At 41.3% G+C, this 23,729-nt stretch overlaps 1 protein-coding gene across 4 annotated transcripts in view; it reads left to right on the forward strand.

The window, feature by feature from the left end:
• The first annotated feature begins 201 nt into the window (after positions 1 to 201).
• Positions 202 to 23,729, forward strand: part of AMPH (amphiphysin) — a 135,973-nt gene continuing 112,445 nt past the window's right edge. For all 4 annotated transcript variants that reach the window (XM_058678213.1, XM_058678214.1, XM_058678215.1 and 1 more), the window contains exon 1: positions 202 to 344. In XM_058678213.1, the coding sequence (XP_058534196.1) occupies positions 276 to 344 (69 nt within the window). In that variant the 5' untranslated portion in view covers positions 202 to 275. The remainder of the gene's footprint in view (positions 345 to 23,729) is intronic.

Genomic DNA, 23,729 nt, shown 5'->3' on the forward strand with positions numbered 1-23,729 from the left:
CCACAGGCACTACCTGGACGCTTGGCCTTCGGGCGGCTTCCTTCTCCTTGCGCCGTCCCTCCCGCCACGCGCGCGCTGCCCGTACCCGCGCTGCCCGCCTCCGCTCTGTCGCTTTAAGCCGGAGCCGCCGCCACCGCGCCCCTCCCTCGCCCGCCGCGCGCGGCTGCTCCCCGCCGCCCGCCCGCCCGCCTGCCGGCCTGCGGCTCCTCCTCCTCGCGCTCCTCAGTCGGCCCCGCGGCGCGCTCCGCTCCTCGCAGCTCTCTGGACCCGCAGCCATGGCCGACATCAAGACGGGTATCTTCGCCAAGAACGTCCAGAAGCGACTCAACCGCGCGCAGGAAAAGGTCAGTAGAGGGCGGCGAGCGGGCTGCTTGGGGCCGAAGGCGGGAACGCGGCCGCAGCCTCGGGATGCAGCGCGCTGCGGAGCCCCGGGATGCGGGGCCGCCCTGCCCTCGGTGCGGAGGCTGCAGCCAGGAGAGCACCCGGGACGAGCGGGAGCGCTGGGGCCCGGTGAGGGGTGGCCGCTGTCCACGCTTTCCCGGAGCTCAGCTCCTGGCGCAGCAGTGGCAGGTGCAGCCGCTTGCCCGCAACGCCCCAAGCGGAGCGGGTCTCCAGGCGCCCGCCCGCAGGCAGGCTCGCGGGGACAAGGTCCACAGATCCAGCCAGGAGATTGCGGGAGATTGCGGCAGCCGACCTTCCTCAGAAGGGGGGATTTCGTGGGTACTGGAGTGCGGTAGAAATGACCGATTTCCGCAGAGAAGTCACCAATAAGGCTAGACCGTGAGCAGCCAAGGGCTTTATAGGATGCTGTGGAGTCAGTTTTGGAGTTGCAGAGACCCAGATACACACTTTTCTTTTTTTCTTTCTGTGTGTTTACGTGCCTATTGATATCAGTGTCGTTTTGTGGAAGGTCAAAAATAAATGTGACCTGAAGCTAACAATTCTTCCCTGCACATTTCTGCAGCTGGGAGGATATTTTATTGCCTTAATTGATGTATTTATCTATATTGATATAGTTACTTCCAAATGCTAGTTATTCCTTTTTGCTTTGTTGACCTCTCAGTAAATTGGCCACCTTATTTTTCTTCTCTGAGCTGTGCCCAGTGAAGGCCAAGCCCGTAGCAAGTGAAGCCAGGGTGAGTTGAAGGCTTGGTACCAGGCACTGGGCTTGTTGGCTTCCCGCTTGGCTGTGAGATCTTCATTGATGTCCTGAGCCAGAGGACATTTATAATGTAGCTTGAGCATGGTGTTTGAAAAGGGACACCGGCTAATGAGCCCCTGATTGGTATCCACTGAGCCGTGTTGTCTTTCAGGCTGGGTTGACCGATTTTACTGGAAGTCAGATTTGCTGTGTTGGTTGGTGGGCTTGACTGTGGGCTTCCCTCTATGTACCGTGAGCCCCTCACCCCATGCCTGGGCTGGCTGACCTCACTGAGAGCTGAGTGGAGGAGCTCCCATCCATTGCCAGTCCCCAGGCCTGGCTGCCTCTAGTCCCCCGTGCACACACGCTCCCTGTCAGTGCAGTAAGAGGATTGTATTTCTTTTAATATCTGCCCGAGCTCATCCTGCACTCACAGGATCCTTCTCCTCCTGCGCCCTCAGCTGTGAATTAGCATGGCATCCCGTCCTTTTTCCAGTCCTGGCTACTCATCCAGAAAGTGGCCACTGACCCGATGGCCTTGGAAACTGGCCGAGTGTTGTCGTTGTTTTCCCACCCTTCTTTTTCTTTGCTAGAGGATAACACCTCCCCTCTTCCCCCCAAGTTACTGCTTGAATGTGTGTCTAAAGCATTTCACTGAATATACTTCCCATCTGTGAAGGAATGAATGTAGTGATATGGTCTGCCTTTTTCACATATTAAATGATTTCTTAATCTAGGTCACCAGCTGTTAATATGCCCAGAATAAACTGAAACAAAGCTTAATTTCGCTCACAGAGCATTTCAAGCCTGTGTGAACTGCCAGAAACTCACCTTTTATCTGATTAAGGCCAAGTGTGTATTATGGCAGCAGGTGTAGACAGAATTCACTCCCTGGAGGGGCTGGGGGCCTGTGAGAGCCTTTCATGGGGCGTCTAAGTTCCCTGTTTTCTTCCTTGGGGCAACTCGCAGATGCTAAGTGCCTGCTACATTTCGAGTAGGGGTAAGACACCCAGAGGCCGAGAACAGGGTACCTGACCTTGGGTAGCATTGGGTGTTTGGGAGAAGTGGCTGCAGGGACCCAGGCAGAGCAGCGCAGCCAGACCCACGTGGCCTTGCTATGGAATGGTACAGGGATCTGCGGTTGCTGGACCGGGTTCCTTCAATGTGCTCTCCAGTGGATCCTGTCTCTGCACCCTTGGCCGCCACCTCTGCTCCACAACCGACTAAGTCTCGGTAGGTAAAACTGCCACCCATATGTGAGCAGCTTGGTTTTACAACATTTTCTTGGAGAGTCCATTACCTTGGAATTCTTATCATCTGTACTCCACCTGACAGCTTGCACGCATTTTGCTCCCAGTGCAAGCTAAAATGACTCCTAGAGGGGCCTTGGAGTGTTTATGAATTTAAAATAGATTTTTCTTCTTGTAAAACCAGTAAAGATTCATTGAAGAAATAAACCGCATCTGCATGGCAACTCCCAATTCTACCTTGCAGAAATTTTTAAAACTTTCATTTGATGTGTATAGAAAAGTAGATCTCTATATGCATATGTAAATATTTACACAGCTAAAGTGGCTTATATTACATGGTTTGGCCCCTGTTTGCTTCACCTCATTCTATTCATGTGTCTATTTGGCATCAACCTTTTAAGTGATGGAACATGATTGCAATGTGTGGATTTGAATGAGATTTGGGTTTATTTCCCAGTGTGTCTGATGCAAAGTAGTAAGGAGCTTGCTTGCACATGCCCCTCACTATCTTCTCAGAGCGGTTCCTAGAAGAAGCATTCTTATGTCAGAGATCTGCCTGGTTTTACTGTTACAGCTGGAAGGCCTTCCAGAAAGCTTGCTCAGTGCGTGAGATGCTCAGCAAGTCTGTGTAACAGTGTTTAGTGTCATCTTTAGCTAGATTATTGGAAAAAATTAACTCTAGGTTATTTCAGTTGTTGGAGTTTCAAAAGCTGAATTGTTTTTACATTTTTAGTTTCTGATTCATGGATTTTAAATTACATTTTCACTCATCTTTTTGTAATATTACATCTAATTTGTAATGACAAAATTTTACCAGCTCTAGAGATTACAAACGCTCTCTTCCATTGAATTTTTAATTGCTTAATGATTAAGAGAATGTTTATGTTTCTATATATGTTTCGAGCTATTGATTAGTTTTGGATAGAAAATGTAAATGGGCTTAAGGGTAAAAGGAAAGTAATTGCTATTAGCAAAAAATAGCTAACAACTCATGGTTTTTGTATATACACATTTAAATGAGTCTTCAGCATACAAATATGTATTGAGCTGTGTTTTCTTATATTTATGATTATGTGCATTAATGTGTGTTTTCTGTATTTTTCACTCACCTGGTTCTATGGGATAGGTACTGTTAGTACCCTTATTTTACACGTAAGGAAGACGTTAACTGACATGCCCAAGATCCCACAGGGAGTAGGTAGTAAAGGCAGAGTTTGGACTCAGGCAGCCCTATGCTTTTCTATTACATGGTATCACCTTCTGTTATCAATAAGGGAAGGAACAAACTTGAGGCCTGTGTGAGTCAGGGATCAGCTGGAGATGCCTTCATCTCTCACCTGTGCTGGACTTCCTCTGCGTCCTATGCTTGGGCGTGTCGTTCCCGCTTGGTGTCAGGGTGGTTGCCAGCAGATCCAGGCAAGTGCATGTGCATCCTACAGCATCGGTGCAGAACTGTTCCATAGAGCTCTCATTGTTCTGGGTTGGGTCATGTACTGGGCCCTGGAAGGACAAGGTCAGACTACTGCAGAAGCCCACAAGGAGGAGATTCCCTCTGAATAAAAGAAGTTCCAAGGAGAAGGGATGAAAAATCGGATGGCAGAAGGAGGTGTGGATTCTGGATGGCGTAATAGGAGATGTTGCCGATGTATCTAAAAATTTTGGCCTTCCATGTTTATATTAAATAATGACATATTCAACAATTTAGCATTAAAACTTTCTCAGAAAATGAATGGTTGCATAGTTTAAAAGCTCAAATATTGGTAAAAGGCTTTTAGTGAAAAGCAGCTTGAATGTGTGTCTAAAGCTTTTCACTGAATATACTTCCCATCTGTGAAGGAATGAATGTACTGATATGGTCTGCCTTTTAGTGAAAAGTGGTGCTCTCCACAACCTGTGGTGTTGCTTCTGCAGTGAGGATTACAGAACCAATTCTTGATGCATCCTCTCGTGTTTGGGGCAGTGCTCGTGTCCATGAAGCTGTGCAGTGGGAACTGACTGTCTTTTCATTGGTTTCTCTGTACAGGAATCTTTTTTTCGGTTGTTTCCTCTCTGCTGCTGATTTGCTTCCATTTTTCCATCTTCTTTTCAGCATCTGTGAAACGGATTGCACTCTCCTATCCACTGTGGCTGGTTTCCTGCCTCTAGTCCTTGTCTGTTTATACCTTTTTGTTCCTTCTCTGCCATTTTAATTAGGCTTTAGGAAGAGATGCTTGTAAGCTCAGAGTTAGCCTGTCACATTTAACCAGAAGTCTTTTTTTTTTAAATTGAAATATTTGATGCCTCTGGGGCTGCTCCCTACCCCATCTTCTGTTGGTGAAGTCCAGTGACATTTATTTGGCCTTAAAATTTCTGGACTTTTATGCAATAGTTAAATCATCAAAGTGCTGTTTTTAAACATATTCTAACATGACTCACTTGACCAAAGTAACCTTTGTTAGCATTCTTTTGTTTAAAGCTTATTTTATTTGTATAAAGTGAACAGATTGCATGTATTTCTTAAGAGTATACTGATATATGTACCCTACCCTCCCTCCTGCCCATGTTCCCCGCCCATCCTCCTCCTTTATTATTTTTTTTACAATGGTGATATAAATCTAGCCTTTTTAAGCACTAGGTTTATTTTGAAATAAAATGTTAGCCTATTTGTATTTCAAGGACCTAACTGGATTGAACTCTTTGTGTCAGTTTATATGTCTCCAAGTTAATTATGTAATAATCTGCATTATTTATTTCCAGCTAAATCGTAGATACTTTAGGACAGGGACCAATGTCTTGTGAATTGTATGCACTATCTTTGATATGTCTATGGAAATTGCATTGTGAGAAAACCATGCATGGATTTCAAACTTTTTCATACCCAAATAAGTTTATTTTAATTCTGCTTTTCCACACATGTTGTAGGGCCCTCGTATGTGGTGGGGGATCCTTTCTGTGCTTTCTACGCTCTTACTTGTTAATTTCTCACACCTGCCAGCACATTGTCTCAGTACTCTTTCCATATTGTTCTTTCTCTGGCTTTTGTGGGTTTATCATAAAACTTTCGCTGTCATTGTGTGGTGTTATTTTGTAAAGGTAGAACAACAAATATAATTTTGTAGATTCTATACATGGTGGGAACTTTATGAACATTAAACTGTGTAGAAATGTTCATATTGTAAATTAAATAACTATTGCTTTAGCCATATGATTTGACCCAAAAGTACTGATTGGGCAATACACTAAAAAAGCAATGTTGTGTCATTCTGGGTATCTGGTTAGATGACTTTGTATTTTGCTGTTGCTGCCTGATGCCAACATTTAGATTATTCTGAGACACCTGTGCATGGGGGATGTGTAGGGTGTGTGTGTGTAAACAGGATGGAAAATAGGAAGATCCTCTGTTTCCCAGAGATCCTCAGGAATCCTGCTGTTTAAGAGAAGCTTGAGTGGACTTGTGCTTGTCTGAGGACAGGACAGCCTGGGTCTCTGAGGCACATCAGAGTTGAGACTATCAGAGAACCTTGTGTGTGTGTGTGTGTGTGTCTTTAAGATCTTTGTTTTTATTGGAAAGGCTGATAAGATTTTATGGAGAGAAGGGAGACAGAGAGAAAGATCTTCCATCCACTGGTTCACTCCCCAAGTGGCTGCAATGGCCAGAGCTGAGATGGAACCAAGAGCCTCTTCTGGGTCTCCTATGTGGGTACAGGTCCCAAGGCTTTGGGCTTTCCAGGCCACAAGCAGGAAGCTTGAAGGGAAGTGGAGCAGCTGGGATATGAACTGGCACCCACATGCAATTCTTGCACTTGCAAGGTGAGGATTTAGCTATTAAGCCATTGTGCCAGCCCTAACAGAGAGCTTTTTAAAAATATTTTTTAATATAAAGCTTAATTATTGGGAAGGCAGAGTGACACACAGTAGAGATGGACAGAGTGTGTGAGATCTTCTGTCTTCTGATTCACTTTGCCAATCACTACAGCAACCAACGGTAGGCCAGGTTAAGGCTTGGAGCCAGGAACTGCATGTTGCTTGGGTCATCATCTGTTGCCTCCCAGGCACATTACCAAGAAGTTAGGTTGAAAGTGCAGAGTGGCTAGAACTGAATATAGAATGTGGGCATCCTAAGTGACCATTTAAATTATTGACACATCATGCCTGGTTTTTAGCTTTTCTTCTTCTCCTTCTTCTTCTTCTTTGTTGTTATCTGCTTCTACGTTTTACAAAGTTTTTGATTTCTGTTGTGATATGAAGGCCTCCCCAAAACAGGAGCTAGAAATGTAATCTCAGTGCAGTGGTCCTGGGAGGTACCACCCTCACAACTGGAATGAGCATGGTTACAGAAGTTCTTGAAGCTTCAAGTTTGATCTGTTCCTTTCTCTTGTTCTTTCACTGTCTGCCCCAGGTGATGCAACATTAATTCCTGTATCATATGCAGATTCCTTGCTTTTAAACTTCTGAACCTATGGAAGAATAAGAGATACACTTCTGAGGCCCAGTGTGATGGCTCAGGGGCTAAATCCTCACCTTGCAACTGCCGGGATCCCAAGTGGAGCATGTGTCCCCAATGCTCCACTTCCCATTGAGCTTCCTGCTTATGGGCAGGAAAACACTAGAGGGTGGTCCAAAGCGTCGGGATCCTGCACCCGCATGGGCGATCCAAAAGATGCTCTTGGCTCCTGGCTTTGAATCAGTTCAACTCTTGCCATTGAGGTTACTTAGGAAGTGAACTAATGGATGAAAGAATTTTCTGTCTCTCCTCTCTGTAAATTCTGATCAGTCTTTCCAATAAAAATAAAACAAAGGCAACCTTCATGCAAAAACAAGATCAATAGCCCTTTCAGTACTGTTTTTGCTTCATCTCATAGGTTTTGTTTGATGTGTTTTTCAGTTTTTTATTATTTTAATTTTTTTAAACTTCTGCATTTTTAAACTAAATTGCACAGTTTCAGTTGTTTTCTTACAGCAACACAAATTGCACTGAGCTAACTTCTCTTCCAGGGATGTCTTTTGCTGTGGCTATATTAGAAATTCCCAACTTAAAAAAATAATTATGAGTGCATTATCTGTAGTGTAAGATTTTCATCTTCATTTTTTTTTTTCTTCTCGCACATATATATGAGGTTGCCTCACCAAGTTTATGGAGAAAGGATTTAAAAGATGAGTTTATTTTGGTGTGGTTTAAAAATATCTTTGCATAGTTATTTCAGAATATGCATTTTTCATGAACTTTTTGATGATGCTTCATATGTGTGGATTTGAAAAAATTTTATGCCAAAATAAACTTATTTTTAATTCACGTTCCATAAATCTTTTCAAGTGCCCTTGTATATTCATGTGACCTTCTTTCTCCTGAATGACTACATGTTATCAGAACTGTGGCAACTCAGATTGTGAGTTACCTAGAAAAGTTACCTTTCCGCTTTTACAGCATCACACATTTAGTGTGTATCTGTTATCCATATGTGCTACTTCAAAAATGGGCTTTTGTGGGGTGGGCGCTTTGGTGTAATTGGTTAAGCCACAGCAGTATTTGGGCTCAAGTCTTGCCTCTGTTTCATATCCAGCTGTTAGTGTTCACTCAGGGAGTGTGCAGGAAATAGGTTAAGTACTTGCTATCCATGTGTGAGAGTTCACTAGATTTTGGGTCTCCTGGCTTTGATTTGACCAGCCTTGGCTAATGTGGGCATTTGAGGAGTGAACCAATGGATAAAATATCTTTTGTCTCTTTTTCTACCATTTTTCCTGTATTTAAAATGAAAAATAAATAAACTTTAAAAGCCAGGTTTTGTATTGGACCATTATTCTTTGTAATGACTGAAATATTTCTATGAGCAGTGTATCCACTGTGGGATATAACTTGATTCTACTTCTTTTAATTTTTAAATTAAATTAGTTCTCTGTCTTATAATTTACCATGAGAATATGTATTATTTAAAAAAAAACAAAGGACTTATTTATATAATTCAAAGGCAGGGTTTTAGAAAGAGAAAGGAAGTGATAGGGAGAGATTGTCCATCTGCTAGTTCGCTCCCCAAATGGTGGCAATGGCTAGGTTACAGGCAGGACCAAGTACAGAGGCCGGAACACTGCCTAGGTCAACCTTGTAGAAGGAAATGGATCAACACTTGTATCATCTTCTGTTGCCTTCCCAGGTGCATTAGCAGGAAGCACAAGTTCCTTAGCTGGACCGGAAGTGGAGCAACTAGGACTTGAACATGTGCTCATATGAGATGCTTGCGCCCCACGTGGTGGCTTATTTGCTGTGCCACCAGTGCCAACCCCATAAAGTTTTCTTACTGCTCCCTATGTCTTAAGATGAATACAATTTTTCTTTGGACATAGTGAATCAGTTTCAACCTTGCAATTTGAAAGAATACCTGAGAGACCTTTACTTTGCTTTCCTCTAGGTGGCCTCTTCAGTATGTGAGGCTTTGTGTGTGCAGGTGTGATCATTTACATATGTTTACATATGCATACCATGTATCTATAATTTTGATTATAGAGTATTGGGAAGCACCTTGGAAGGGACTGGGAAAGGAAAGGTTGTTTTTAAAGAAGGTGGGAGTTTTTATCTTACAGTTGAAATACAATTGTAAAAACATCCTAGGTGTTTGTACTAGGGGCTCTGCACTAGGAGCTATCTGAGTGGACTCCAGTGACGGGGATGAATCTGTGGCGCTTCCTTGTATTACAGATGTCGTTTTCCAGAAATTCTCAGTAGTGACTAACATTTATATAAGGAAAATGCTGTCCTCGCAGAGTTCAAGTAACCACAATTTCCTGAGAATGCATCCAGGCTGGCTTTTAACAGAAATGCTGAAAAATCTTTCCTATTATTTCCCCATTTGAATGTAAGGATGTTCACAGGAATATGTGATTTCTGTGTAATCCCATGTTTACCATCACATGTGGAAGTGTCCTTTGAGGACATAGTTACCTACTTGACGCAGGGCTGGGAACTAGGACAATAATAATGTAGAGCTGACCTCTGTCCCCCGGTGGATAACTCCAGCCCAGCCTGCTCACCTAGATTTGTTAAGGGTGGGATATCTCATCTTAATAAAAATGAAAGCTTTTATAGAATTCTTTTATATGATTATTTTATTTGAGAGATAAGGAAAGGTGAAGATAAATGTCCTCTCTGCTAGTTCATTCCCCAAATGCTCATAGTAGTCAAGCCTGCTGAGAACTCAGTCTGAGTTTCCCACATGGGTGTTGGGACCCAGATACTTTAAGACACAACTTGAATGTATGCACTATATACGGAATAAAGGCTTTCCGCACAATGTCTTCATTGCTGTGCCAAATGCTTGCATTTGAAATTCTTAAAAGGCACACATCTAGAAAGATTAAAGACTGGACTGCATTTGGAGTACTAACAATTAATTTGTTTTATATGTAGTTATTTAATTATGTATAATGAATTGAAAAAGGACACACACACACATACACACACTGAATTGGAGTCTGAGACCACCTGCCATCAACTCAACTAAATTATGAGTGCAGACTTAATTATTTTGTAGGCAGTATCTTGGATTTCGGATTAATCAGCTTCAGGTACTTTACAGCTTGCACAGAATCTTATATTTGGGAAGAAAATCTGTAATGGTGTTGGTTTTTACCTGTTAATGGTTGCAAACCCTTACATAGTGTGGTAGCATGACCTACTAGATTGAACTGTATATAGTTTTTCATGTATGCTATGATTTTTCAGTCTTTGAGAAATCTATGTAAGACATCCTGACTATTCTTCAGAGTATTTTTTTTAGTCTTATTTAAAAGAGTTAAAGAGAGAAGCAGAGACAAAGAGAGTTCTCCCATTCTCCTATTCATTCCCCGAATGACTGCAATGGTTAGTGCTGGACCTGTCGTAAGCATCAAGGAGCTTCTTCCAGGTCTCACACATGGGTGCAGGGGCAGAAGCATTTGGGCCATCCTATATTGTTTTTTTCAGACATATTAGCAGGGAGCTGGATTGGAGCTTCAGCAGTGAGTCTAGAATTGACACCACACATGGCAACTTAACCTGTTATGTCACATTGCCAGCCCCAAATATATTACTGTAGCATAATACCTGCTTTCTGTCTGTGTTTTGTTCCATGGAGTCTCTAGTAAAATTATGTCCATAATTCTCTTCCCACGTTTTCACCAAATGTTTATGTGCATGGAGGCTTTGTCTTGCTGAATTCTGGGTTGGATATGTGGTACTTTCCTGAGGACTTATTGTGGCCTGTGGTCACTCCTGTTGGGCACAGAGAAATGAATTGAGTACTCCCAGGGCAGTGTGGAGGAGTCATTGAGGACTGCTTGGGTAGGAGGACAAGTTAAAGATGCAGACTTCTGGACCTGGCTACCAACTTATCCAATCATAGTCTATTAAGTGAGGCTTGAAAACGTCTATATTTTAAATAAAGTTATGATGAAGTTTTTATTTATTTTTTTATTATTTTTTTTAAAGATTTATTTTATTTTTATTACAAAGTAGATGTACTGAGAGGAGAGATAGAGAGGAAGTGGAGCTGTCAGGATTAGAACCAGCAGCCATATGGGATCAAGGCAAGGACCTTAGCCACTAGGCCACACTGCCGAGCCCTATGATGAAGTTTTATAATGTACCTTGCTGTAATTGAGTTTTTGTGATGGTTATGAGCTCCTGTGTTAACTTTGGGGTTATAGTATGGAGAATGAAGCTGTCTACCACCCAGTGACTATAAATTTCTCTCATGTAATAGAGAAGGGTAAAATACAGTGACCTATGGATACTTAAAATACCCTGTGCTTCAAAAGCTTACATAAATTTTAAAGAAATCAATCCATTTTCTGGCTAGCCAAACTGGCAGTATTGTAGTAAGAGTCAAATAGCTTCCTTATTAGGAACATTCTATAGCACTGAAGGCTGGATTTTGTGTAATCTGATTCTGTATACACCATTCTAATTTTAAAATAATGCTGGCTAATGCAGCAGGCAGAGGAAGTGCATGCAGTAAGGTAATACTTACGTTTAAAAAAAGCTGTAGGTGCAGGAGAAGATGGGTGACTTTGAGAGTTTTGTTTACAATTGCATTGATCCTGTCAGTTTTACTGTGGAGTGAATTACAAACTAGATTGCTTGTTGCCACTGGGACAGTGGTCATAATGCAGGAGAATTTGGTCTCCTGTGGAAAAGCTCCTGTTTTCTAGGAATGGAACCATTAGCTTCCAAGTGTGATTGTTATTTTCTTCTTCTTTTTTAGTATTTTCCTAAAGATTTGTATGTTTGTGTTTGGAATGGGTATTACTTGAGAATTGTCTTGTGATGTCTTTGCTATCTGGGTAATAATGACCTCACAGAACAGAGGCATGATTTCGCTTCTGTTTTTTGGAAGGCCTGTGAGGGATTGGTGTCAATTCTGTTTTAAGTGTTGGAATTCAACAATGAAGCAGACCTGGTTTTTAAAATTAACACACGAAAGCTGTACATATTTGTGGAGCAACATGTGATTCCAACATGTGTAAACTGTGTAATGTTTAAAACAAGACCAACATATCTATCTTCTCAAGCACCATCTTTTGTGGGGAAATGCTCAAAATTGTTTTTTCTTCTAGATTTTGTTAAAAAAATTGATACATTACTGTGCAGACCACAGTTTATCATTTTGTGGAAAAATTTTGATTGCTAGTAAAACATCTTTTAAAATCTGAAATATATTTAGATTTTTAAATTTTTTCTGAATTAGTTTTTGTAGTTTTTATTTTTCCACTTTAGCTACTTTGTTGACATAATTGTTCATGATATTTCTTTATATTTTTATAGGGTTATTCAAAATTCCCATGCATTCTTAATTTTAGTAATTTTTTGTCTTTTTATTTCTTGGTTAAATTAGCTAAAAGATTTGCTTATGTTTTAATCTTTTCAAATAAGCAACTTTGGGGTTCATTGTTCTTTTAAAACTTTTTCTATTTTTTTGTCTCACCTGTTTTCAGTATAATCTTTATTCTTTCTGTTCTCTCAGGTTTGGTTTGGACTTCAAAAAATTTTAAAGAAATATTGACCTTATGTATTTCAAAATACATTTTAAACTATGTTAATCAGCCTTAAACTCATCTTTTAATTCCATTTTCTATGACACTTTTGAAAAATGGTTTGATTTCCTTTCTTCTGCTTACTCCCACGACCAGGCAGTCACTATTATAATTCGCAGGTTATCTCACTGGTTCTTGAACTTTGTGTAAGCAGAATCCCACTATGTGTACACTTTATGTTTTCTTTGCTCAACATAATGTATATGAAATACATCCAAGGTGCTGTATGTAGGCACAGTTCTTTTTTTTTTTTTAAGTGATAAATAGTGTGACTATGACATGGCCTACAGTTTATTATCTGTTCTCTAGTTGATAGGCATTTAGTTTGTTCCAGTATTTGGTTATAATGAATAACATTTCTGTATGCATTTTTATGCATATCTTTTGGAGAATAAAAGCACTCATGTTCATTTCTCTTGTGTGAGTATCAGAGAATGCTACATATTTGTTAGGGTAGGTGTTGTTAGGATAGGTGGTTTTCCAGGGTGATGTACTGAATATATACCCCATCTGTAATTGTGAAGGGTAGGTTATATTATATATCATTTTGTGAACTGGCCTGTATTTGTTGACTGCTATTATGTCATAGGGCTCATTTTGTAGTCTAATGAATGATTTTTTTCATGATCTATTTTACATGTAATCATAAGACCAAATTTCTTTCAGGAACCTGCCAGCATTTTGTGTTTAGGGTTATTTTCAGTGGGGAAGTGGTCACCACTGACATACACTTGTGTTCGTATGTTTGGAGGAAATGTGTAGATGCTGGCAGGGATGAAGTAGTCATGCAGTAGTCACATGGTGGCAGGGACTCTTAGGGACATTTTTCTCTGGGTCCTATCTTCTGGGAGCAGTGTCCTGTGGTTACATGAATAGCATCCCTTGAGGCAATATGAGGTCCACTACCTTGTGGTCTGCATTTCTGAGCTTAGGCAGCTCCAGTAACATGGTGTGCTCCAACTCACTCAGCTCCACCTTGATGTCTCCTGGGTATCCATTTCCTGGCCGTCTGACTACATGGACATTGGATTCTGATCCCTAGCATTGCTGTGGAGCTGCATGGCCACTGTCTCAGCTACTGGCACCTTCTTCAGTCTAGCAGCCTTCCCAGCCAGATTCCCATGACTGCATCTTCACATGAGCATCCAGGAGAGCAGGGCTACACTGAACTTCAGGTTACACAGTGATATGCTGTGTCTAAGGTCATTGAATGAAGGAACTTAAGAAATGATCTTTTCAGAAGGTTCAGTGGGGGCAAAGGGTCAAAGCTCCTCTCTGACCTTGATGGGAGTAATTGAGACACATATTTCTCCACCTCTTTCTCTTTTCTGGAGAGGGAAAGCTTTTATCTCCTTTCTGTCCTCCTGCTGCAGAGCTGACATGGCTGTGATGGATAAAAGGGGCAACTTCATAGCACAGTGGGAGAGAGGAGGGATTCTATGAGTAAGAGCTTTCCCTCAATAGCCTTTAATATATTCACAAAATAAATGAAGGGTTATGGAAAATTTGTACTCAAGACATCTTAATTTCTGTGCCCAGTCTAGTTGGCATTGTGAAGTATGTTCTCAAAGTGCTACGCACTGTTGTAAGCCCAACTATATGTTAACTTGCTTCACCCTCAGAGTTAACCTGTGAAGTGGGTGCTGTTACTATCCCAGTTTTACAGGTGAAGAAACAGATGCACAGAATGGAGCAGGTTAGCGTGAGACAATTGAACTACTTAGGTGTGCAGTTGGGACTTGTTCTTGGAAGTCGGCTTCCAGAGTACTGACATTTTCTGTGCAAACTTTATGGTGTGGTAGTCTTATCGTCAGCTCCAGTGACATTCTTCACGTGAGCTGAGAAAATATCAAATCTGATATAGTGTAAGGGTAAGGGAGAACTTCCATGTGGTCCGGTACATGATCTTTAGATCGGTGTGATCTGGAAAGGAAGCAATGGCACACTGAGGTCTTGGAGTCTCTGAAGATACTTTTGAAAAAATCTAGGAGTTCCTGAATCATATGAGTTTTTTTCATTTCTTGCAAAATTAACATCTTATAAGATCATTACAGCACAGCCTAAATTGAGCACTGGGGGAAAAAAGTAAGAGAATGATGTACTTCCAAATCTGACCTTGCAAACTAAGGGAGAGGAGAGCAAAACCCAGATCTGTGAACTCTACAAGATTGGCAGAGGGTAGATTTCTACACAAGGCAGATGTTTCCCATAATTAAAACTCATGTGTGATCTAGATCTGCTTCATAGTGACTTGCATGTGCTCAGAATTCTGATTTTTATTTACTTTAGGCTCACTTCAGCTATTCAGTCTTCAATCTTTCTAGATGCTCTTCCAGAGCTTTTCAATTCAGTCTAGCATGATTTATGGAGAAACACCATATCACCATAAAACAGTTCCAAAGCTTTACCTTGCATGTGGCAGAAATTGTAGGTTGCTCCTCTTCCACTATTTCTTTCCATTTCATTTAGCAACAGAACCCACATTTTTGCTGGGATGTGGCTATCTAGCTAAAGGAAGTATTTCCAGCTTGATGCCAAAACTGTAACAATAGGAGCTGAGCAGCAGGCACATATGAAACTTCTGAGTCTCAATCCTCTCCCTTTCCTGCTGTCTGAATATAGTTGCTGTGTTGGCACGGAGAGCCGCCAGCTGATTCTGGGAGATTGCCTCATCCCAGCTTCATATGTTACATACAGTGGGAAAATGAGATAGGAGCCAGTTGGGGTCTCTACCCAGCAGCAACCTGAGCCACTTGACTAAGATGGATGCATGACAGAGCTGGAGATTTCTGTGTAGAAGCTACTAAGACGTTTTGCCTAAGAGTAGGCATTTGTCCTAACAGTTCAAGCTTCTGCTACCTACATTGGGTGCTTGATTTGAGTCATGGCTCCAGCTCTTGACTCCAGCTTCCTGCGACTGCAGATGCTGGCAGGCAGCATTGATGGCTGCAAGTAATTGGGTCCCTGTTGACCGTATGGAAAATGTGGACTTAGTTCCCAGCTCCTGACTTGGCCTGACCTAGCCCTTGTCAGTGTAACTATCTGATGAGTGAACCAGCAGATGGGAACTTTCTGTCTCTCTTGCTCTCAAATGTTTGTCTCAAATTTTCATTTTTGTGTGTGTAATGAAATGAGTAATTGTATCAATTTCATACAGTTAAACTTAAGAATACACTTTCATTCATTGAATTTTGAACCTGTTGTCTGAGGCTGCAGTTTGGAATAGGTGATATTTTGTGAGAGGTGCAAGGATGACCCACATATGGAGAAACACTCTTGGTCCAGAACAGGGAATAATGAGCAGATGCCTGGTGATTTAGATATTGTCTGGGTTGTCTGTTAAAACGATTGTTGTTGCAGCTGAATTCTCAGAAGTGTTGTAAGGGGCTTCTGCTCAAATTAGTCAGAATGCAGCTACTTTCTCAACAGAAAGTCTCAGTGGGTAACCTTAAAGTTCAGTCCTGGGTGGATTTCCGCCTGGATTGTAGGGAGAGTTGTCTACTTTGTTAGGTCATGTTCCAGTGTTACATGCTGATGCTGTTGTCAGGGGACTGTTATGAGTTGGCCGTAACACCTTAGAAAGGGTGTCTTTGATTAAAAAAAAATTGCTGTAATCTGGACTCAGTTCAGGATGGTGGGAGCTCATGGGAGTCAGTCAGGAATGTGAACTTGGCTGGTTCACCTCCCAGTTGGATGGTCTTCAGTGTGCCTTTGCTCCAGTGCTTGCACTGTAATAGAATACAGAACCTAATGTTGCCATTTTCCAGTCTGCAGCTAGAAAAAGAGCTAATATTTTTGTTGGCACAGTATATATAGGTATTCTTTTCTTTGAAGTTCTATGTCTTTCTCAAGGTGCAATATTTATGCTTTAAATCTTCTTTTTAAAATATGTGACAGAAAGAGGCTCCACACATTATTTGGGCCAAGTCGGGAAGCAGCTTGTTCAAACTGAGAGCACTTGATACATAACGCTTAGTTCCTCTGATCACACTCCAGTGTGCTAATGAGGTGTCCCAAAACCATAGTTGGAGGCAGAGCAGTTGACATCAGCTACCTGCTCTGAGGTACCTCCCAGGCAGGGAGTGTTAGCCTATTTCTCCACCCTGGGGAAACTGACCCATGGAATCATGAGTAATTAGTAGTTAGGTAAGGTTAAAACAGCAAGATATATTTTCCCTTTTCTCTCAAAGGTCTCCACATAGCAACATTTCTGAGAATGTGTGAGATGACAGTTTATTGGAAAGGGCTTAATCATGTGGGTAGGATTTGAAAGACTCTGGGTTTGTCCTTGTTTCCAGCCCCCAAATCCTCTTTGGTAGTCTAGTGGCATTTCCACAGTGATAGTCATAAATAGAAACTAGTCTCACTGGAGTATTTATTGAAGTTAGAATTTTAGAACTAGAAGAAAAGCGGATTTTCACTCCCAGGTCATTTGATACGGAGGATTGAGTGCATGGGTGAAGGTAGGGAAAATGGAAGCCATCTGCATAGAGTGACTGGCAGTGGGCTGGTGGCAGCAGAATACAATCCAGGGGTCTTTGGAAGGAGGAATTGACAGGATTTGGTATGTGGAAATGAGTAAGAGCTATTGTAACAAACAGATGCAGAGCAAAGTAAATACCGAAGGGAGAAGTTTAGAAGTTTATCCTTCTTCATCTTTACCGTCTCATTATCAGGCTTTTTCACCTGACTGTGCTCAGCTACATCATGGAAGCATGAAATTCCAGAACTACAGCATAAATCACATCTCAGAATGCTTATCTTGTATGGTCCTCATTTGAGACTTGCAAGGTGAATACATTCTTTTTGTAAAATATAATTCTTTATTCATGATGTGATATTTCCTTTTTTATCTCTAATTCTGTTTATTCATATCATCTCCCTCCTTTTTTGATTACTTGGGCTACTGGGGAATCCTTTTTGTTGATTTTCTTAAAGAACCAGCTCTTTGATTCATTTATCTTATGCATTGTGGTTTTGGTCTCTGTGGTTTATTTCCTCCCTTATTTTGTGGCAAAAATAAAGATAATTCTCTGCAGTGTTGAAAATGTTTATTTAATTGTGTGTAGGAGATTCCAGATGACAACTTTCTCATGATTTTGATTTGTTTGCTTAAATTATTCATATCTGACTATATATAAAGATAACTTCAGGACTTGAAGAGTCTTCAAAAGTTCATTAAAATGCATATCCTGGAAAACTGTGCATAGCTTCTGTCTGAAGGGCCAGTTCTGTTTGTCTGCATCTGGGGCTAAAGCCGCAAGAGGCCAGGGTTCCCCTGCTGATGGCTGCTGGAGCTCAGTCACTTGTGATGACTGTGGCATCCTCCAGACTGAATTCTGGATGCTACCATTTTCTGTATTCCTTTTGTTAGTATGACCAGCATCCTTCCCAGTTCGTCCAAGACCAAAGCTTCTATACACTACTCTGCTCACTGTTGAGGGGAAAGCAGGTGACATGGAGGAAGGGAGGAAAGAATGCGGGATGGAGTCCAGGGGTCAGTTTGCTTCACCGGGAGAGCAAAGGTGTGTGGGGCAGAGCCATTGGGTCAGGGGCTACCTGGAGCATTTCTCTCTCGGTCCCTCCATAGTCATAGAGTCCTTCCTGCCCCAGCTCCCTTGGCAAATTTCTATCCTGAAGGCAAAGGCTATTAGTGTGTTTTCCTCCTGGAACATTTAGTATGCACTATGTTATAGTGATACAGATGTTAGTCTTAAAAATTATGATTCTTTTTAGGGAATTAGTTCTAATCCTAGGCTTATATTTCTTTAGGATTTCTTAAATTATTTGACTGCCTCTGTGTCTCCAAGCATTGTCATTTAAAAATATATATTGCTTACTAAGAAATTAGAGATCATTTAGAATTAGCCCAAATTTTGGGACCCTGCACCCGCATGGGTGACCTGGAAGAGGTTGCTGGTTCCCGGCTTCGGATCGGTGCAGCACCGGCCGTTGTGCTCACTTGGGGAGTGAATCATTGGACAGAAGATCTTCCTCTCTGTCTCTCCTCCTCTCTGTATATCTGACTTTGTAATAAAAAAATGAATAAATCTTAAAAAAAAAAGACATTGGTAACCCCAAAGTGAGTGCCCTGCCTTGTCGCCACACGAATTAATCTTGGGCCTGGTAGTTGTCATCTCTCTTAGGGCCAGGTTGTCAAGGGGTGGCCTTCTGACCACAGGTGGTCACCCAAAAGGTTATAAGACCACCCATTTTTTTGATGGATCTGTCCAACAGGCAATGGAGTCAACCAAGTAGGTGTCATGGTGGCCAGGGGCCATTTGTGTAATTTGGTGGTGACTGTTTCACTCTCTTTACTCAAGTGAGTGGCATGCACATCACTCCATGACATTCTGTTCAGCCTCGCGGGAAGCTCTGCCCCTTTCAGTTGCAGCGAGACTGCCAAGGACAGTACATGGCAGATTCCTTCAAAGCCCCAGCAATGTTCCTGAGGAGTAGGAATGGATGGGTAGAGGACACAGAACTCCATGCTGCTGTGACAGTTGATGGCTGCCTCCATGCTTGGGGCTACTTCTGGAGCACCTGTGAGGGGACATAGCCATCATGGTGGGCATTGTGCTTGAGGAGAGGCAATGACTCCAGTGGCAACATAGAGGTGCTGAAGCAGTGGCGAGGACTATGGCGGCTGTCTGAAGTACTGTGAAGAACTGATGAAGCAAAAGGCCGGCTCTGAGCTCTGATGGAGTTGGGAATCAGTCCTAGTTCCCATGGAGACACTACCAAAGAAAGAAACCGTGGCCAGTGGGTGAAGAATGTCTCAGAGCTATCCTTTGTTGGTAGCAGATGTTGACGGATGCTGACAACATATCCAGTCCCACCTGCCCTAGGATGCTCTTGTATAGACTGACAGGACCCGGGTACCTTGATTTAATTATGTATTTAAGGCATCAATACAGTTATCAAGTTAATAATGGACCCTGTAGGATCAGATTTTAGCTAGATGTTTCACAAATACTGATTATTCCATTCATTAGCGCTCCAGAGACTCAGACTACATTCAGGCTTCTTCTCTAGGGTGTGGTTGTACTGTATCATTCCTCATTATTAGGACCCATATTACTACTGGAATTTTATTTTATTGCTCCTATTAGGATCTGTATTACTACTACATATTACCAAAGCATGTGCAAAAGAAAACAGACTTTGCATTTGGAGAACTAGTTTCTAATCTAGACTTTGCTCAAAAGCCATCTCATCACTAAGCCTCCATTTATCCATCCAAAAATTGAGGACAAAAATATTTCTTGTTGGAGATGTTAGAGATATATTAAGTGCTGCACACAAGGTGTAGAATGGGGATGGTCATCAGACACTGGTAATATTGAAGAGGGTAGTAGTGATGATGAAATGTGAAGTTTATCAGGATTTAGAGTGATGCAACTCTGTGTCCCTGACTGCAGCCACTTGCCTTCATCTGTCTGCTGCTTTAGCTGCAGCCCACTGCTGCCATCTCAGACCTTCTATTTTCATGTGAGGCAAGATCAGTCCATGTTGCTTTGCGCTGACTCACCAGCAATTAGCACTTTCATGTCTTGGTTTGTTAGAAGCATGAGTTACTATTTAGAGTAGTTTCCAAATGGAGCAGATGCTCTTGATTTGAGATATACTGTGATTGACACCACAACCTGGGAGAGTCTGAAGGAATTATGGGCATTTCACATTGTGTTGTTATAAAATGCAGAATTTCAGACATCCCTGGAATGATAAAGTAAGATTGATTGTGCTCAGAAAATGCTCTGTTAGGAAATTCTAGCGAAAACAGTGGGTGCATCACACAATAGTGACAAAGTGTTGGTCATTGTGGAAGTGGGGTGATGGATGTCTGAAGGTTCACTGAATTGTACTGTCTACTCATACGTAAATAGGGCATTTTCTATTGTAACACATTTCTGTATTTAGAATAATCTTAGGGCAATTATTTTTCTGTTGAAATGTTTGGAAGTAATAAGCATGTTTTAGTATTGTGTCTAGACTTCACACACCATCTTTAGATTTTTTTAAATGTAGAATGTCTTGTAGGATGAAATTATTTAAAAGGATAAAAAGATAAAAACTAAATTCCAAAGAAATAGGAGAAAATTTTCAGTGGAAAGAGATGAAGCTTGGGGAAAAAATCCATATAGTTACAACCCCACTGTCAATTTAAGGATTATGTAAATGAAAATCCTGTGGGTTTCTGTGGCTATGCATATGTTTATATTTGATGTTCCCATCAGGAGACATAATCAGGAATAAGCATTATTGAGATTTAGAAATTCTACCATATACCATACTTAAATGATGAAAGATGTTTCAAAAATAGCCCTTGCTGCATTTGAATAGCCTATTAGAGTAGACAGGAAAATTCCGCTGGCACAGTGGACTGTCAGGCTATTATAATAGCTTCTTGAATTAAATGCTTAGGCTAAATTTGGGTCTCTGATGTGTAAAATAACAGCAGAAGCTAGCCTAAAACCTTTTGACTGTTTTGTTTCCTCAAAGATCCATGTGCAAACAGAATGTAATTTTTTAAACCCAGGTGGGTGTCCTGTAGAACTGGTGCCACAGATGACCTTAGAGTTTGTGAGTGCCATCAAGCAGTATGTACTTTACAAGAATACTTAGTGACCACTACCTGAGTTAATAGGATTGGTACATCATGCTGCCCCTGACAATCCCTGGTAGGAAGCAGGTTTCCAAGTTAGAGTGCTTGGACTCTACAATGCCAAATGGATGCAGAGTTTTTGTTTATATCTTTCTGTAAGTGTGATAACTTGGTGCACAAGCCATGGAGAAAGACCTGAGTCAGTTGTGACCTCTTAATTGATGTATAATGCAAAATCTCACTAATTCGTAGTGTAAATTGGCAAATATCCTAGTATTGACTCCATGGAGTTTTTTGTGAGGGAACTTAAGAAGCTGTTCTTCACATAATTGACGTCGAATAAATAATTGTGGGAGTTACTGTTGTTACAATTTTGAGTATGAATCATTTACTCAGAAGTCTGGGAGTTTGAATGTGTTGCTTGCTGCTTTCCAAAGTTGGAAATTGGCATCTTTCTTGGTTGCCATGGAAAATTCAGACCAGTGCTTTTTAATTGTTACTTGGAAGGGACAAGGGAGATAAACGCTATAGGGAATATGCAGGCCTTGTGGCCATTTGGCTAGAATAAGTGCATGCCCTTGAGTATTGGATTCAAGTTCACACCTTTTACATAATGGCCATTTTATTTAAGTAGAAGTTGTGAGAATATAAGTGCCATTTGCTTAGGTTTGTGCTAAGGCAGTGATGGAATCAGGTCACACACTGACAAGCGCATAGAGGGAGAATTTCCAGGTAGCCTGCTGTGTGTGGATACTGATGACTCAGTTCTCTCATCAGAAACCAACCTTGTAAATCTCTGGAAGGTCATCACCCTTGTCTGCCACATGGCCTGATTTATGGTTAAATGCCAGAACAACACACAAGAGAAGGATCAGTTATCCCTGTGTGGAGCTTCATTTTTGGCACAATAACGGCCTCCAGCAATATCCTCTCATGGAAAAGAAATGTACTAACTGGTAGTAGATGAGTAATCTTTCTGCAGAGACACTTCATGAGTAAAGCTGCATATAGAATGATCTGGCTGATTTTGAAAAGGTCCAGAAACAATGATAACCATGCAGTTTTGTCCCATTTCCTACTAAAAAGAGCCATTTCTGCTTATAATATCCTACCTCCAGTACTTTTTGCAGAAATATCCTTAAATCAAGAAAATGTATAAGATGAGTCAGGAATATCTTAGTGACCCCTAAAGCAGGGAAGCTTTCAAAGACACTTTGGATCACTTTAAAAGTATACAAATGATAACTTGAGGGAGTCCCTAGTAGCCTAAGATATCGCAATAAGAGCACCAAAAGGACAATTATAAAAATGGGTTGAAGTGCATCAGACATACAAAGTAATGGACTCATAATGACCTTTAAACTCAAAATTGATGTACATTGTATTGGTTGTAGCAAAATCTTTTTGTGGACTTATGTAGATAGGGATGAAGTCTTAAACTTTCAAAACACAGTGAATGGGCCGTCTGTGATGGCTCAATGGCTAAATCTTTGCTTTGCAAGCACTGGGATCCCATATGGGAGCCAGATTGTGTCCTGGATGCTCTATTTCCCATCCAACTCCTTGCCTGTGACCTGGGAAAACAGTAAAGGATAGCCCAAAAGCTTAGGACCTTGCACCTGTATGGGAGACCTGAAAGAAGCTCTTGGCTTCTGGCTTCAAATGGGCTCAGTTCCAGCCATTGTGGCCACTTGGGGTGTGAACCAGAAGATGGAAGATCTTTCTGTCTTTTCTCTCTGTAAATCAGATCTGACTTTCCATTAAAAATAAGTAATTCTTTAAAAAACAGTGAATACTACTCTTTAATTCTTCATTATAAAGCAAAACTCAACTGAGATGTGGCCAAGTTGATGGTAGGGTTCTCTAGGGACAACTTTGAAGAGTTGTTTTGAAGTGGGCTCCTGGCCCCTCTTTCTCTTGATATATCACCCAGGGCATGGTCCTCAAATCTTTATTTGTCTCTATAGTGATACAGAGTTTACCGTTAGACTGTGAGTTTGCTAGGAGGCCAGGCTCACCAGTATTCCTGTGGTATGCCACAGTGACTGGAATACAGTGGCACACAATAGCTGTGTAGGGAATGAATCAGACTTGATAGAGTATACCTGTTCTATAAGAACAGGTACACACAGGAAGATACACATAGGAAGCTTCACTATGAATATCCTCAAAAGTCATTTGTCATGTGTTTTTTGCTTATGGTGACTGTGTTCCAATATTATGTTAGCTGGTTCAAGGTCAGGTCAGGGTCAAGGCCAGGACTATAGAGCTCCACAACCTATTTTGTTTATTTTATATTTGGATATAGAAATGTAACCTTGGACTCCTCAGACTTTTTGTGTGAAAGGGAACTCTAATGAAAAATTTTTGAGAATGAATAAACACAGAAGCGTTTTTTCTTTCTTTTTAAACTTTGACATTTTTATTAAGAGAATTCCCTACTCCCATAAGTAATAAGCCATGAGATTGCCAGAATATTATCCACTGTATTGCATGGTGAGGCATTCTAAGCCAAATTTCCCTTTGGACAAAACCTAAGGACAACAGAAGATTTGAATCTATGGATCAAATTGTTTTCGAATGTGGGCTGGTCTTGTACATCTTAAATTTGGTCCTCAATAAAAAAAGACTTTCAGGATATATCCTTTCAGACAGCCATAGATTACACCCTAAATAAAATCTGCTTTTGACT

This window comes from Ochotona princeps, chromosome 20 (genome assembly GCF_030435755.1).
Source record: "Ochotona princeps isolate mOchPri1 chromosome 20, mOchPri1.hap1, whole genome shotgun sequence".
In the NCBI taxonomy this organism is placed as follows: Eukaryota; Metazoa; Chordata; class Mammalia; order Lagomorpha; family Ochotonidae; genus Ochotona; species Ochotona princeps.